Below are 17,547 nucleotides of genomic sequence, written 5' to 3'. Positions count from 1 at the left end.
GAGCGGGAACCGGTCTGCATGTGGGATCCAAACCCTCGGGCGGGAGCGCCGCCGCGCTTCCCAAGCGGCGCACTATCCAGTGCGCCACCGGGCCGGCCCTTGATCAATCATATTCTGATCATCTGTACAATTAAATATTTACTGTGTCCTTCCGTAAGAGACCATATTGGCTAATTTTAAAAATGTTTTTAAAATTATCTTTGTCTAAATTAAGTTATTACCATGCTCTAATTCAAGATTTAAATTAGGCAATTTCAAAGTTTCAGCTACCCCAAGTTCTTTCAAGATTTAAATTAGGCAATTTCAAAGTTTCAGCTACCCCAAGTTCTTTGCCAAAGCGTACACGTGAAGAGGAAGAGGATAGCACCATAGAAGCATCAGACCAAATCTCTGATGATACAGTGGAAATGCCACTTCCAAAGAAGTTGAAGAGTGTTACACCAGTAGGAACTGAGGTGTGTAAAGTCCTTTCTGTTTATTTTTACTTTTAAGATAGTTAAGATAGTCTTTTCAGTTACAGCCTAATCCAAATTAACCTTCTGAGGCAAAGAGGCATTATCTGGAAAACTCTCTTGTTGTACTTGCCTACAAAGTTTCCACTGACGTCCCAGAGTTTTGTTGCTGTTGCCAGTAATGTCTTATATCCTTTGTATATCTTTAATCAAATTTGTGCCCATTTCAATTAGAAACACAGTTACAGAAATGTAAGTTGAATTTCATTTCACAGTTTTGTTTTTTTTAATTCAGAGAATAAGGAAGTTTATAGTCTTATGGACATTTTAAACTGTTATCTGCCAGCTTTTTCTAAGATTAACCAAGATTATATTCCTTTATTTTTTTGTTAAGGCTAAGTTGTAATGAATTAGGTTTTATATCAAACATTTAAGACTACTAAATTAATTTCATTAGTATGTGTGAATTAATGTTCATACTCCTATTTCATATGTAGTGAAGAGGAATGTGATTGAAAATATTTTATAAATAAAAATAAATGAGCACTTCTGATATGTAGCCTCAAAATTACAGATTTGAGTTGTATTGGGAGAACTGGCAGAACAGGTGACTTTATCTAGTGCACTGATACGGTTTAATATTCTTGTATATTATGATTCAGGATGAAGTTATGGCAGAAGAAAGTACTGATGGAGAGGTAGAGACTCAAGTATACAACCAGGATTCTCAAGATTCCATTGGAGAAGTAAGTAAAAACGTACTTAAAGCAGTAAGTTGTTGCTTTTAATGAGTGAAATTAGCTTTGACAAATTGAAACATTATTTGGACTCTCTTTAAACTTGTTTTTATATTTAATGAAATATTACTAGAATTAGTATAATTTCTATTTTGTTTTACTCCTGTGAGAATACTGCCTTCTAAACTTATATTAAAGAAATATTTTACATATGCATATGTAGCACAGATTTTCAAAGTGAAGCATTGTTGTAGTAAAGATTGTCTACTATTTTAAATATTTAGAAGGACAAGAGTGCTGGTTGAGTCTTGAGTTAGTCCATAGTGCCCCATTTAGTGGTCCTCTATTGGTCCTCCTCTGTTGTTTCCCTTACAGAATTAAAATAATCCATGAAAGGAAATGCATTTGTACCCTTCTTTGTTTTCTGAACTCTCATTAAGTCTTCTAAAGAGCAACCTTATTAGTGGAAAGCACAGACTCAGAAGTTTCAAAGCACTGGGTTTGTTCCTAGCTCCACCTCTTAGAAGCTGTGTGACTGTAAGCATGTCGTGAATTCTCTCAATTGTCTCATTTATCAGAAAAATATAATTTTTAATGTTGTAAAGTGCCTAAAATATATTAGACTTTCAAAATATTAATTTCCTTTCCTCTGCTCCACAAGATGAGAATTCACATATAACAACCCCACTTACAAGGTGAAGAAACCAGTGCCCAGATAATTAAGGTACCTAAGTTCACACAGCATTGGAGCTGGGGTTTGAACCCAGGCTGTGTAGTTTCTGACTGTCTTCTTATGCTTGAAACAACACTTTCTCTCTGAATAAACTTTCATGATCATTTGATTCTGAAAATTTTTTTTTTTTTTGTCTTTTTCCGTGTCTGGCAACGGATCGCAACCCTCAGTGTCGCCCCCGTACCGGACCGGGACCGGCAACGGGATCGCAACCCTCGGCGTTGCTCCCGTGCCTCGCTCAGCCAGTGAGCGGGAACCGGTCTGTATGTGGGATCCGAACCCTCGGCGGGAGCGCCACCGCGCTTCCCAAGCGGCGCACTATAGCAGTGCGCCACCGGGCCGGCCCTGAAATTTTTTTATCTGTGTAAAATTAAGCAGTTGTCTCAAGCTTATCATAAGTAACCATAGATTTCAAGTAAATTTTAGTTTCTTGGATGCATTAATCTTGTAAGTTAATTTTACCAGTTTTTCTTGACTAAAAACAAAACTAAACCTTCTGACATTTGTTTCATGTATCTTTTAGCAACCGTTGTATCTGAAGAACATAACAATCTGTAATAATAAGATATGAATTTCTATTTTATTGCAGATTGGTTAAATTATATAAAATTTGCTGTGAAAAGATTGGCAGAATTGTCTGTGACTCAAAAGTACCATTTGGCTTTCCCTTCCACCCTTCTAGCACTGCCTACAGAATGTTTAACAGTTTATTTTTCTGATTTTCTGATGATGAAGCAGATATTCTTTTTAAGTGTTGCTTTTCCTGAAATAAGTATGTCACTGTGAGGCACATTTTTAATTATGTCATGACTTAATCATTTTTTCCAGTATGGTATACATAATTTTTTATAAATGTCTTATTTTAAAAGACATTGTTGCTGATTTTACTGAGTGTTTAAGCCAAAAATTAGACATTTAACTTTTATAGTAAATATCAGAAATAAACTTAAAATAATAGCTTATTTCAGTAGCTAACAAAATAGAATTGTGGAAATAGATTTAGCCAAGAATTATTTTAATATCTGGTACAAGTTGAGTATTCCTTATCCAAACTGCCTAGACCCATAATTGTTTTGGATTTCAATTTTTTTTTTTTGGAATATTTGCATATACTTAATCAGATATCTTGGGGATAGGACCCAAGTCTAAACACAAAATTCATTTATATTTTATGTACACCTTATACACATAGCCTGAAGGTAATTTCATACAATATTTTTATGTACATTGAACCCATCAGAAAGCAAAGATGTTACCATCTCAGCAACGCAGGGGACAATTTGTGGTTATGTGACATCGCTATCATTTCTGACTCTGAATTTATATGCTTCCAATAAGCAATCATTTTCTTTCACTTATTCACACATAAGTACATAGCAATAATTAAGTTTTGGTTAACTAAGCCCAGCACATTAGTTATCATCTGTATTAGCTTTTAAACAACAGCAACAATGAACACTGACAGGCTGAAGAAACTGTGTGCTGTGTGTCTGCATTCTAACTGCAGTCCATCACATGAGGTGAGGTGTGGAATTTTCCAGTTGTGGCATGTCAGTGCTCAAAAAGTTTTGGATCTTGGAGCATTTCAGATTTCAGATTTTCAGGTTAGGGATTGTCAGCCTGTATCTTCATTGTAGTCTGAAGTCTTAGGATAATCAGAGTTTGGGGGAGAGAAGAGGTTTCTTTACAAAAAAGACAATTAGAAAAGCTTATTTTACTCAGTGTGTTTCCGGATTATTTCTAGTGTGGGGGGGAAATTTTTTTGTAATAAAATGTTGCAGGCCCATCGGTGTTTGTTTTTCTGAATTTGGTCTGCAACTGCACTGTCAACTAACGACACTGGCTATTGAGCACTTGAAATATGGCTAATCCAAATTGAGACACAAAGTATGCATCAGATTTTGAAGACTTGCTAAAAATTTTAAAATGTAAAAGATCTGATAAATTTTTACATTAATTACATGTTGAATAATATTTTGGATATATTGGTTAAGTACATTAAAATTTATTTGACCTGTTTTTTAAGTGGCTTCTAGACAGTTTTACATTACATATGTAAGCTGACAGCACTGAAGTACCCTCATGTATTTTTTCTTTCTCTTATTGCAGTATTTCCCAATAAGATTTATAATAAATTTTCTATAGGGAGACAGTAAAGAAAAAAAACTTTTATCTCCTCTAGCATGTATTTAAAATTAATTCTGCTTTTGAAACTATTTTTTTTTAAAAAATGCTAGTAGAGTTCATAAGTTTTCTTTAGTCTTTACTTTGACTTATAATACCTCACTGATAGCTTTAGGTATATTTGATTTTTTAGTTTAATTTTTAGATTTTTGACTTTTATTTTTAAAGGGAGTTACTCAGGGAGATTATACACCTATGGAGGACAGTGAAGAAACCTCTCAATCTCTACAAATAGATCTTGGGCCACTTCAGTCAGATCAGCAAACAACAACTTCATCCCAGGATGGTCAAGGCAAAGGAGATGATGTCATTGTAATTGACAGTGATGATGAAGAGGAGGATGATGATGAAAATGATGGCGAACATGAGGTAGATTTAGTTTGAAATTATCCAGTGTTTTTAAACTATCGGATGAAAGTACTCAAATCCTTGGGACTAGACTAGTAAATTCTGATTCCCAGTCAGTTTAAATAGATTATATTATTTTTCTTTTATCCTGATTAGTTAAAAAATTAACATTTAATAATGAATGTGGGTGTAAAGCCAGTGATGGAAAGTACTAGTTTTTTAAAATTCTGTTTTGTTTTGTTATAATGATTGCTGAGCTATTTAGGATTTGTTCTCAATCTTAAGTCTTATTGATAAGTGACTATGAATTTAATTGAAAGCACTATGGTTTTTGGAAATTAAAAAGAAAAAAACAAAGATTTTTTCTTTCTTCTTGGAGCCCCATAGTTCATTTCAGAAGTAATTGAGCTATCACCATCATAGAAGTATATTTTAAATGAAATTTTGGATTTTATATTGGGACTTAATCCTATATTACTAGTTTCTCATTTTAGATTATTTTGTTAATAAAAGCAGCATTTTTAAAAAAGATCCTAGTGTAGTGTAATTCATCATTTTCTTTTTCAACTCTAGCTATTTAGATTTAAAGTTAAAGTGAACTGCATTTGACACTTTGCAGACATCTTTGAACAGTCTCATGCAAACAGAATTTAGAATTGATCGTTATTGTCCTAATTCCAGTAAGTGTCGCAGTTGTGATATTTAGTACTGCTAAACTAATCCCATACAACTCGGGACAACTCCTGTGTTGTGATGAATGCTGAGTCGCTTAAATTTCTAAGTGTGGCATCCAGATGTGCAGAACATGTGAGCCATTATTCTACATCTTTATTTATACTTGGGGATTTTTCTACTAGGATTATGAAGAGGATGAGGAAGATGATGATGACGATGAAGATGACACAGGGATGGGAGATGAGGGTGAAGATAGTAATGAAGGAACTGGTAGTGCAGATGGTAATGATGGATATGAAGCTGATGATGCTGAGGTAACTGGTTAGAAGTTTGACCATTCATTTTAAGACCTTCCTTAGAAAACTTAATGTTTTCCAAGGACAAAGAAAGGCCTGTTTTATCAGGACACTAAAGGGTTTGGTTTGGTTGGTTGGTCGATTTTTGCTGAGGTTTGGTTTGGTTAATTGCTTGATTTTTTAAGATACTTATTTTGATACATTTTGTTTTAGGGTGGTGATGGGACTGATCCTGGTACGGAAACAGAAGAAAGTATGGGTGGAGGTGAAAGTAATCAGAGAGCTGCTGATTCTCAAAACAGTGGTGAAGTTTTTATTAGTCTTTTTTTTTTTTTTTTGTATTTTAATTTATTTTTTTCATTGCACATGTTTATGTAGTAATATTAGACTTTTTAAAAATGTTTCTTGTAATATTTTCTAGACTAGGATTATACTTAATTATTATGTAAGTAATAAAACTTATTTATTAAATTGACAAGCAGGGAATTGGCTCTTGTTCTATCTTTGCCACTATTATGTGCTCATAAAATCTGCTATGTTTATGACTAGTAGGTGCTCTCATTATATTCTTTTCTACCTCATTGGACTACCATAAGATTCAAACATTTTGAAATCTCTAAAGTGTAATAAATGCCATATGCTGCTGCTGCTCTTATTAAATGGAAAAATTAAATCAGGGACTTCTAACACCAGTAATAGCAGTTCACAACCAAAAGAGGTCATTCTAATGAGGCTGCATGTTTCAAGATTTGTGGATATTGGAGCTTTGCAATGTTGTGTGGTTTTCCACTGAAAAATTTTTTGATCAGTATAGCATGCCTTTTGTTAAATCTTTGAAAGGATGAACCCTCAAGGTCCACTGAAAAGTTGTAAGCATTACAGGATTATGGAAATTATGAAGAATAATTTTATTTTAGTAATATTGTTTTAAAATGTGTTTTAAAGAATTAGTGATCATCTGGTGTAATGTTCCTGATTTTACAAATAATACTTAGCCAAAATCAGTACTGATATAGTAAAACCTTATATATTTAGACTAATAGGAAAATATCATGTGTGCATTTCTGTTGTCTATCACTTAGCTGGGATATAGAGAGAAATTTTTTTGCCTCTTTAGGTATTATCACTAAAAGTTAAGTCTTTTTAGGGCAGCCATTTTTCCCAGATACAAGGCATATAATAAATGCTCTTTGAATACTTGTAGGAGACTTTACTGGACGCTTTACTGAACAGCTTTACTTGTATTGAATTATTTAATTCTTAGAATAAACTTACCAGATTTAGGTACCAATGAAGACTGAGTCACAGAGAAGTAAAGTGACTTAACTAGGGTCACATACTAAAAGTACTAGAGGAAGGATCTGATTCTAGACCTCAGACTTTTAAACTACTTAATTCTGTGATAGCCTATTCAACATTTCATGGTGGAAGAAAGCTTCTGTTATTTCTACAATATATGTAGAAGATCCAGTTATTTGAGGGACCATTGAATTCAAACTTTTGGAAAACGAAAATGTAAAAGTGCCATTGTAAGGCCTTTCCCCAATCTCCTTCACTCGGTTTAACTATTTTACTGATTCTCTAGTGGTCTGACCTTTAGGTTATTTACCCACCTTATTAATAATATTAGCAAAAATTTATTAAGTGTTTACTTTATCATGTGTTGGGCTAAGTGCTTTATGTCCATTATTTGAATCTTCCGAAAAACCTTACTTATAGTTTACATTTGCTCTATTAACCAACCAAAAATATAGACTCAAAGAGGTTAATGGACTTGTCCAAGGCCACACAGCTGATAAGTACAGATCCCGTTGTCTCTAGGTCCAAAAAGCCCATTTCCACTGCACCTCACTACTTTATTTCTGAATATATTAATGAGGTGAACAACATTCCTAGTGACAAGACTTATACTTCTAGGGATTTTTCGGGTGGTAAATTTAATAGTCCGAAAATAAGCTTCTATTTTCCTGTAGGTGAAGGAAATACAGGAGCTGCAGAGTCTTCTTTTTCCCAGGAGATTTCTAGAGAACAACAGCCATCATCAGCATCTGAAAGACAGACCCCTCGAGCACCTCAGTCACCAAGACGCCCACCACATCCACTTCCCCCACGACTGACCATTCATGCTCCACCTCAAGAGTTGGGACCACCAGTTCAGGTAGCAGAAGTACTGGTCATTCTAAAAAATGAACTTTAAAGTATTTTGGCTCTTTTTCCTCTTTTCATTAGATATTTCTTTTTCTTTTTTTCAGAAATTAAATGAACTTTTTAATGTTTTGGTATATTTTCCTAAATTTTTTGAACTGAAATTAACGTTTGATTTCTTTTCCTTGAAATGTGCCGGCAGTTTACTTGCATAAACAGAGTGAACTTTAGAAAGGCAAGGCTTACTAAAAGTTGTGTATAAATTAAAATGATTATAGTTATAGCAAATAAAATTCTGTATTTCTGCGGTTAGGGGGGAAAAGTTTTTCCTGGATTTTAATCAAAGTAAAATATTTTAGCAGCTTACCACCATCTGTTTTGAAGGTTTCTTTCTCTAAGGTGCACATTTAAAAAAAAAAAATAAGGGAATTTCTGTTCTACCTAACAAAACCTTTTTTTTCTCGTTTGTAACCACACATATTTCCACTTTTAAAATCAGTGAAGGTGTTGTTCATGACCTTTTATATTTAGCATGTAGTGTAGGGTTAGGCATCTCTTAATCAGAATCTCTTGCAGAAATAGGAAAAGTACAAAGATTCTCTTAATATAGCTTGAGTTTTACCCTATAGCATAGTGTGTTGAACACTGTCAATAATACATTCTACTAAAATATCACTGGTGAAAATAACTTCATTATGTGAAGTCTTAGTGGATCATCTATGAATGTTACAAAATATTCCCAGCCTATCAATTTAGAATTGTCTTAACTGGGAAACAATATATAAGAAGTCAGTTTGTACTCCCAAAAAATTAATCCTTAATGTCCAAACTTGCTAACATTTTCAGTTAAGGAGATAGGAACTAGATTTGTTTACATACAAATAAGATAGGATGATATTATTGGTTTTAATTTAAATATTGGTTAATATTTTCTTGGTTGGTAAAATGTTTTTCTATTGGTTAATATTACAGTCTATGTAAATTAAAAATGTCACTGATTAAAACAAATTTCTTTAGTTTAAGAGTAGTATCTTTTTCCTGAGAAAATTTTGGGATGATCACATACCTGCTAACATTTCAGTTATTTTATTGCCTGCATAATAAGCTGTATCTATTGATATTTGGTGTTTGTTTCATTGCCTGATTTCTTAAAACAAATGTGATTCCTTTCTTGACAAATAGAGAATTCAGATGACCCGGAGGCAGTCTGTAGGACGTGGACTTCAGTTGACTCCAGGAATAGGTGGCATGGTAAGTACCTATCCATCACATATAAGTGATTAATTCATTCAACAAATATTTGTATAGTTCATATGCATGCTGTTGTGCCTGTTAACTCCTGTTTTCTGTTTTTGTTTTAGCAGCAGCATTTTTTTGATGATGAAGACAGAACAGTTCCAAGTACCCCAACTCTTGTAGTGCCACATCGTACTGATGGATTTGCTGAAGCAATTCAGTAGGTTAATGAAAGAGAAACATATTTTGTGACCAATCAAATTGTTCCTGTTTCCCTGTTAATTTGTTTATCATCTGATTGATTCATTATTTGTTGAGTCCTTCTCTGTTAATTAAAAAGCGCTTGTGGTAAGAAAGTTGAGGATGTAGTGTTGGGGAAAATTATAACTGTGAATGATATACAGTTGCTTCTATCAAGAATTTTAAATTTCAGCTGGCCAGTTAGCTCAGTTGGTTAGAGCATGGTGTTATAACACCAAAGTTAAGGGTTCGGATCCCTGTATTGGCCAGCCACCAAAACAAAACAAGGAAAAGACATAAAGTGGTAAGAAAAAAAAAAAAGAATTTTAAATTTAAAGATAGTATAATGGTTTAAACATGATCTCTCAAGTCAGATGCCTGTGTTTTAAACTTAGCTCTACTGCTTACTAGCAGTAGCAAGTTCCTTAGGATCTCTGTTTCTGAGTACCCTCATTTTATTTATTTTTTTTTTCCTTTTTGTCTTTTTTTTACTGACCGGTAACGGGATCGCAACCCTCAGTGTTGTGCCCGTACCGGGGACCAGCAACGGGAGGCAACGGGATCGCAACCCTCGGTGTTGCGCCCGTACCGCGCTCAGCCAGTGAGCGGGAACCATTCTAGAAGTGGGAAGACTATATGGACTATAGATGTTGCTGCATACCCGAATTTCCCTGCAGAAAGACTTAATTACACCACCACTGTATTAATCCATTTCTGTTACTTTTAACAAAATACAGGGAACTTGATACTTTGTAAGAAAATGAATTTTATTGCTTACAGTTTCTGAGGCTGGGAAGTCCAAATTCCATCTGGTGCTGGCAACAGTGACCCAGGAGTCTCACATTGCAAGATGGTGGAAGCAGAGCAAGAGAGAGAGACTTTCCTCTTCTTCTACAGCCCTCAGAACCACACACCTGACCACCATTTTTTTTTTTTTTTTTTTGTCTTTTGTCTTTTTCCGTGTCCGGCAACGGATCGCAACCCTCAGTGTTGCCCCCGTACTGGACCGGGGACCGGCAACGGGATTGCAACCCTCGGTGTTGCCCCCGTGCCTCACTCAGCCAGTGAGCGGGAACCGGTCTGTACGTGGGATCCGAACCCTCGGGCGGGAGCGCCACCGCGCTTCCCAAACGGCGCACTATCCAGTGCACCACCAGGCCGGCCCATCAAAGTTCTTTCATAAGAGGAAAACTGTGGAGACAAGTTTAAAAATCCACCTGAAGGAGAGAGTCTCAATTACTGCAGTAGTTCTGAAATGGAAAAGGAAATAGATTCAAGAATTATTACAGAGGTACATTATCTTTCTTAAGAAAGATAAGGTAAGGAGTGAGCAAAGGAAGAAATAATGTTGTAAGTTATGTTCTGGATTATGGGAGGGGGGTATATGATAGTGTTGTTAGGATAAGGGGGAAACCACGTTTCTAGCCATCCTAGTACTAGAATTTTTCTAAATCTTGGGAGCCAGCTAGTGAATTCTTAATAGTCCAATAGGTGATGTGACTTTTCTGACTAAACACTGAAAACTGAGATAAAACTTTGTCTCATGACTTTATTCTAACTCTTTTTGTTATATTTCATGTTGAGTTTGTGTTGCTTTCAATGTATGTATGTGGGGATATATTTAATATATAAATCATAAGTTATTCATATTATTACTAAAATTCATTGAAGTTAATTTAAGAGTGTTTTATAAGAAACCCTTTCCTGACTATTTTTTCTAGTTTTTTGATGTTCATTCTTCCTTCTTCCTACAATTCATTCCACCATTGTAATTTAAGCAAGGTAATTTTAAATTTCATATTAAATTGATTTCTGTTCATTTAGTTCCCCACAGGTTGCAGGTGTTCCTAGATTCCGGTTTGGGCCACCTGAAGATATGCCACAAACAAGTTCTAGTCACTCTGATCTTGGCCAGCTTGCTTCTCAAGGAGGTAAATAGCTAAATAAAGCCTTAGATCTCCTGGATTTGTGTGTATTCAATAATAAGCTATTATGATATGATTTTTTTTTTTAAATAGAGCAATTATAAATATTTTAAAAGTTGATATTTAAATAATCCCTGTGTTAATTTATGGAGAAAGCTGTAATATACTTACTACTTATTAAACATTGCCTTAGGTATAAATCTTATCTTTCCCACAAAGTTCTATTTTCTTTGAGCATAAAGACTGGCTTTTACATTTGTATCTCTTCTGGCTCCTAGTATAGCATCGTGTATGTAGCAAGTATTCAGGAACACATGTTGAACCAATAAATACACATAGGTACTACCAGGTGTTTTAAAGTTGTTAGGAGGAATGCAGTATGCTTTTTTTTTATAGTTTGACACTTGTAAAATTCCCTAGTTTAACAAGTATAAGACTTGTTAGATTTTTTCCGGTTAACATTATTTTTTAAAAAGTAAATAAAATATGTGGAATAAAACAAGCCCTGAATTAAGTAATAACATAATTGATTACCTTCTAATCCTCAGTGGAATTTATGTAACCCAATATATTTCAGGGAAGCTGTCTAGCATTTTGTAAGTGAATAGGGAATGCATACTATTATAATAAGCTCAAGACAAAAGATTAATCTGCAGCCCTCATAAAAATCATATAATGTAACCTACTTCCTGGTTGTTTAGGATGTTAGGGTATGGATTTTAAAGGTGTGTTTAAATTGGATTTAAAATTTTGAGAGATTGATTTTTGCTTGATGGAATAATTAAATTGTGGGCTTCAATAAACTTGTGTGTCTCTGCTAATTAATTTTTTTCTTTCGGATACCTGGCATCTTGACAATTTTATGTTCTTTCAGTCATTTATTAATATTCAGAATTGTCTTTAGGTTTAGGAATGTATGAAACGCCCCTCTTCCTAGCTCATGAAGAAGAGTCGGGTGGCCGAAGTGTTCCCACTACTCCTCTACAAGTGGCAGCCCCAGGTCGGTATCAGGGGCAGATTAGTAGATTTTATGTTTTATTGGTAAAATGGAAATCTATGAAACATCTTCTGGTTAAAAAATTAATGAACCACAAAGTTTAAGTTTTAATTTCTTTTCATGTCTTTTCTTTTTAAAGTGACTGTATTTACTGAGAGTACCACCTCTGATGCTTCAGAGCATGCCTCTCAGTCTGTTCCAATGGTGACAACATCCACTGGCACTTTATCCACAACAAATGAAACAGCAACAGGTGATGATGGAGATGAAGTGTTTGTGGAAGCAGAATCTGAAGGGTAAAAGTTTATTTTGTAGTTTTTGCTCGCCAGACATTTGTTTTCCTTTAGCTGAACAAACCAAACCTTGTATTTTGAAAGGTTATTTTGCAAATAGTAATATAGAACTTAGAGATAGAAGACAAATAATTTTAAAAACCATTATCTCACTGAAAATTGCATGATTTATTCTAGAACACAGTATTTCTTTAAAAGTGCTGGTACCCTTCCATTAACATTGCTGCTTGAACTTTTCCACAAGAAAGAAGTCTTTCTGTGAAAATTAGGAATATTAGGAAATGAGTCACTTTCCATTCAGTAGTGGACTTTCAAGTGATCCTCACTTTTTATGTATGCTCATTTAGATTTTGGTACCTGAAATCCTGGCTTCATAAAAATTAGAGATTTCTTAGTAGTTTTCAAGACATGACTACATTTTTAACACATCAGTTATAAAGAAAGCTTAACAGTTAAAGAAGTATTTCATGACAAGTCCTGTGAAATTTCTTTTTTAAGCCAAAGGAAGTGTAGTATTTTGATTGCAAGAGCTATTGGACAGTGGTCTCATAGAAGTTGTTTAACTTTCAAGGTGGAATCTAATTCTTTATAAAATGAAAAAGTTGGAATACTTCATTGTCAGAAGCATTGCTAGAAGTAGAGCCCAAATTTCCTAGGTAGAGCCCAAGGACTTCGTTTTATTTAGCAACATTTTCTTAGATGTTATAGACCAGCTCTAATACAAGGGAAAAAACACATCTGTTCGTATTCTGTAACACAGTACTACTTAATTTGGGGGAGATTACAGACCCTCTTGAAAATACTAGCTGCCATTAATTCTGTACCATGTCTGTAGATCACTTTATGTATGTCATTTCTAACCCAAATAATATACCTGCAAAGTATAATCTCCACTGTACAAATGAGAAAGCTCAGGCTCAGAGAATGTTAAAATAACTTGCTTAGGGGCCGAGTGTGGCGCTGGGAGCGCAGCAGCGCTCCCGCCGCGGGTTCAGATCCTATATAGGGATGACCGGTGCTCTCACAGCATTTACTGGCTGAGCGCAGCGTGGCCGGTCTCAAAAAGGACAAAAAATAAATAAATAAATAACTTGCTTAGGGGCCGAGTGTGGCGCTGGGAGCGCAGCAGCGCTCCCGCCGCGGGTTCAGATCCTATATAGGGATGACCGGTGCTCTCACAGCATTTACTGGCTGAGCGCAGCGTGGCCGGTCTCAAAAAGGACAAAAAATAAATAAATAAATAAATAAATAACTTGCTTAGGTTATACTACCAGTAACCAGCTCCCACTGTCTTTGAAACCCTGACTTAGCCCCACGCTCTTTATACTTCATCAACACTTCTCAACTTCACACAATCCTGAGAGATATCTCTCAGGTAAATTCTTACTAATAACTATACTGAAGTTTGCAAATGATTTAAAAACCTGGAACAGATTCACGTTATTGTTGTACTATCTCCCTCACACACTTCTTGAATGGGAGACTGAAAGATGGAGGGATAGCCATTGGGCCAGGAATTTCACATACCCACATCCTATCTCGTCTGAACTAGAGCCCATGGTGAGTTACTGGTGTACTATTTTAATAGTTGTGACTATCATGAATTATTTTAGTACTCTGCTTTCCTAAAAGGTTGTTTTGGGTTTATCAAAATCTGGGTAATATATTTCTTGTGAGTGTCAAGAATAAACATCAAAAGGGAAAAAAAAGTAACAAAATATACAAAATTTAGGATACATTCTAGAATAGATTTTGTATTTTCCAATTTTTGTTTTCTTTCCTTAGTATTAGTTCAGAAGCAGGCCTAGAAATTGATAGCCAGCAGGAAGAAGAACCTGTTCAGGCATCTGATGAGTCAGATCTCCCTTCCACCAGCCAGGATCCCCCTTCCAGCTCTTCTGTAGGTAAGTTGCTCTTGACTGTATGTAATACAACTTTTATGTATCAACCTTGTTTGTGAAGATACTGTTTTAATAGCAACAAATCAGCAATCTTTTTTTCCTGAATTTTAAAATGCTTTCTTTAAAAGGGAAACTTTATTTTGTTATTAAAGAGCACTTGGTTTATATTAAAATAATTATTGTAAGAATATTCTGGCATTGATAATCAGATATATGGACATGGTGGATCCATCCCAAAAGAATAGTTCACACATTTCATCTAGACAAATGGTTGTCAACCTATGTTCTATAGAGCTCTTAGGTCTGTCAGAGGTGCAACAGCGGTTGTAGGGAGTGGGTATCCTGGGAGCGAAGCTAAGGAGTGGTATTCCAGGTCTCTTACCTCTCTTTGAACCATAGCAGCTCCATTTTTATTTGTTCTATGTATGGGGGGTTCTATATGAAATTTGATAAGGAAGGATTGAGAGGTGGAAACTCTGTTGCTTCAAAAAATGTTTGAAATTTCTGATGTAAATAGTTACAGAGTTTGGCTGTTCAAGTTAAGTTAACTTAGAAAATAGACACTATGTATCTTTGTTATAATGAAAGTTACTTCTGCGGTATTTTTTTAAGATAATAATAATTAGCATTTATCAGGCACTTACTGTGTATCAGGCAGTATTCTAAGCACTTTACATGTATTTACTCATTTGATTCTTATGTTAACCCAGTATGCTAGGTACTTATCCCTATAGATGTAGAAACTGAAGCAAAGAAAGGTCGAATAACTTCTCCAAGCTCACATAGCTAATAAGTAAATGGACAAGCCAGGATGCAAACTTAAGAAGTTTGGCTCCAGAGACTCCACTCCTAAACAATACACTATTTTAAAGTTTTTAGGTAGGGAATTAACTTTATTATTAAGGAAATACAGTACTCCGTCATCCACTCTGATTATTTTCATTATATTTCATTTCAACTCTGTATAAGAATTATTGTTTAAATATAGACAATCCTAGAACTTTGCTATCCCAAGATCTCTTTCCATTCTTCTTAGCTGCTTTTCTGTGACACATCAACCTACTTGCCAACATCCCTAGGTTCAGATCCCATATCCACCTTTTAACAGCGAGTAACTTTAAATCTCTGCACATTTCATTATGAAATATGTATATTCATTACTATTTTGCAGTCAGGACTGGCCAGTTAGCTCAGCTGGTACGAGTGCTACACTGTCACACCAAGGTCAAGGGTTCTAATCCCCGTACCAGCCAGCCACCAAAAAAAAAAAAAAGCTTGTATAAGAAAATATGGTGTCTGTTCCCTTTGAAAGTATAATATGAAATTAGGATGTCTTTAAATTTATTTGATAATACGAGTGCTACACTGTCACACCAAGGTCAAGGGTTCTAATCCCCGTACCAGCCAGCCACCAAAAAAAAAAAAAGCTTGTATAAGAAAATACGGTGTCTGTTCCCTTTGAAAGTATAATATGAAATTAGGATGTCTTTAAATTTATTTGATAATATAAAGCACTATACCTCCCCATCTGAGTAGTTACTCATTTGGTCAACAAATATTTGAGTGTCTGCTGTGTACCAGGCAATTTCATAGAAAGTGTTACTAAAAAGCTAACATTTAAGTAAAGACCTGAAAGAGGAAAGGGATCAAGGCTGTGCAGTTATTTGGAGGAGTATTCCGTGTTGAAGGAAATATCAGATGCGAAGTTCATAAGGCAGCAGTGTGTCTCTTGTGTTCAGTGTGAGCAAGGAGGCCAGTGTGGCTAGAGCAGAGTAAGTGAAGACAGAGACTAGCAGGAGATATGCCTGGGGAACACATCAAGTAGATCATCGTAGTTGCCATGGCTTTTATGGACGTAGGAAGTGCTCAGAGGGCTTCAAGCAGAGAAGTAACATGATATTACTAAAATAGGCTTAACAATCAAAAATGAGTAATGGACAGAAACGAGGAGGAAGTTCAGAGGCTATTATTGAATAGTTCAAGATAAAGATAATGATGGCTTGGACAGGAGGATAGAGTTAAGGTTAAAAGATGTGGTCAGTTTTGAGATATGTATTTAAATTCAAGCTGGCAGGATTTGCTAATGATTAGATTTGGGGTGTCTGAAAAAGAAGAGTCCAATACAATTCATGTTGTACCATAATGGGCTGTTTGCTGAGGGACCTGATATTTTGTTTCCATTGTATTCCCCAACACCTAGCACCGTGTCTGATACATGAGTAGTCACCAAGTAAATATTTATTCAGTTAGTTGAGTGAATGAATGAAAAAAGTCAGTTTTTTTTCCCCCAAATAAGGATTTTTGCGTTTACCCTTTTTTGTTAAATGTATCTTATTGTTAATAATTTAAATATTGAAAACAAAAGGACACATCTGCATTTTATCCATTTCATTTAGTAATTAGATTTTACCATTATAACTGCTTTCTTGTTTTTTAAAATTGCTTTTCTTGTATCTTAATGTTTTTCTTAGATACTAGCAGTAGTCAACCAAAGCCTTTCAGAAGAGTAAGACTTCAGACAACATTGAGACAAGGTGTCCGTGGTCGTCAGTTTAACAGACAGAGAGGTAAATTTCTGACATACTGATTACATGATAAAATGTGGGATAGTAATAAATAGAACAAGTTTTCTAATCCTTAAGCTTTATTTTTTTTTAATGTTCCAAGGATTGATTAAATAATTGGACCTTGAGTATGTGCTATTGACTAATTTGTAAGGTTCTTACAGACATATTTGTATACCATAGGTATATAATGAATATGTGCTTATAGTTTATATTTATTGGTCTCTTCCTTAAATCTAAAGTAAGATTTGGAAGATACTAGGTTATAGTGCTGTATGTTTATTTGTTACATATCTACCTATTATCATTGTATTATTAAGTATTTCTTCCACAAGAGAATGAAGCCTCGTGACTTTGTTTTTAGCTAGTGAAAAAATGTCAAATTTTAATATTTCCATGTTTTCTAATGTAACTATTAGATTGCATTTGTGTCATAAAAATATTAATCTAGTTGTTGTAATGATTTCCATTGAAGATGTGGAATGTAACAGTTTTATATCCCCAATGCTAGATATTTAAATGAATTAGGGTAAGTGAATACCCTAGTTTTGAGCTGTCTTTTTAAAAGATGCATTCAACTTGATTTTTTTTATTTTCTCTTACAGGTGTGAGCCATGCAATGGGAGGGAGAGGAGGAATAAATAGAGGAAATATTAGTTAAAAGGTCTGTAAACTGTAAAAACTGTGAATAAGATTGTCAAATCTGTTTTAGTGTAATGATTGTCGAGTTTAAAAACATTTTTGTATTTAAATTGGTATGCTCATCTCAATATTCTTTATTAATAAAATGTATTTCAGTGTCAAGATTTATCATTCTTTTC

The 17,547-nt window shown here is 34.7% G+C and overlaps 1 protein-coding gene across 1 annotated transcript in view; it reads left to right on the top strand.

Annotated features, from left to right (window-relative positions):
• The window catches only part of TPR (translocated promoter region, nuclear basket protein), a 62,782-nt gene extending 45,246 nt beyond the window's left edge, over positions 1-17,536 (top strand). Inside the window, exons 39-52 of the mRNA XM_008572830.1 lie at positions 310-455; positions 1,115-1,198; positions 4,275-4,475; positions 5,312-5,443; positions 5,639-5,729; positions 7,399-7,583; positions 8,753-8,821; positions 8,932-9,026; positions 10,871-10,977; positions 11,876-11,971; positions 12,108-12,264; positions 14,047-14,165; positions 16,634-16,729; positions 17,332-17,536. Coding sequence (XP_008571052.1) covers positions 310-455; positions 1,115-1,198; positions 4,275-4,475; positions 5,312-5,443; positions 5,639-5,729; positions 7,399-7,583; positions 8,753-8,821; positions 8,932-9,026; positions 10,871-10,977; positions 11,876-11,971; positions 12,108-12,264; positions 14,047-14,165; positions 16,634-16,729; positions 17,332-17,387 — 1,634 coding nt within the window. The 3' untranslated portion in view covers positions 17,388-17,536. The remainder of the gene's footprint in view (positions 1-309; positions 456-1,114; positions 1,199-4,274; positions 4,476-5,311; positions 5,444-5,638; positions 5,730-7,398; positions 7,584-8,752; positions 8,822-8,931; positions 9,027-10,870; positions 10,978-11,875; positions 11,972-12,107; positions 12,265-14,046; positions 14,166-16,633; positions 16,730-17,331) is intronic.
• The last annotated feature ends 11 nt before the right edge of the window (positions 17,537-17,547 follow it).

This window comes from Galeopterus variegatus, unplaced genomic scaffold (genome assembly GCF_000696425.1).
Source record: "Galeopterus variegatus unplaced genomic scaffold, G_variegatus-3.0.2 Scaffold841, whole genome shotgun sequence".
In the NCBI taxonomy this organism is placed as follows: Eukaryota; Metazoa; Chordata; class Mammalia; order Dermoptera; family Cynocephalidae; genus Galeopterus; species Galeopterus variegatus.
This window is presented reverse-complemented; position numbering and strand designations above follow the sequence as displayed.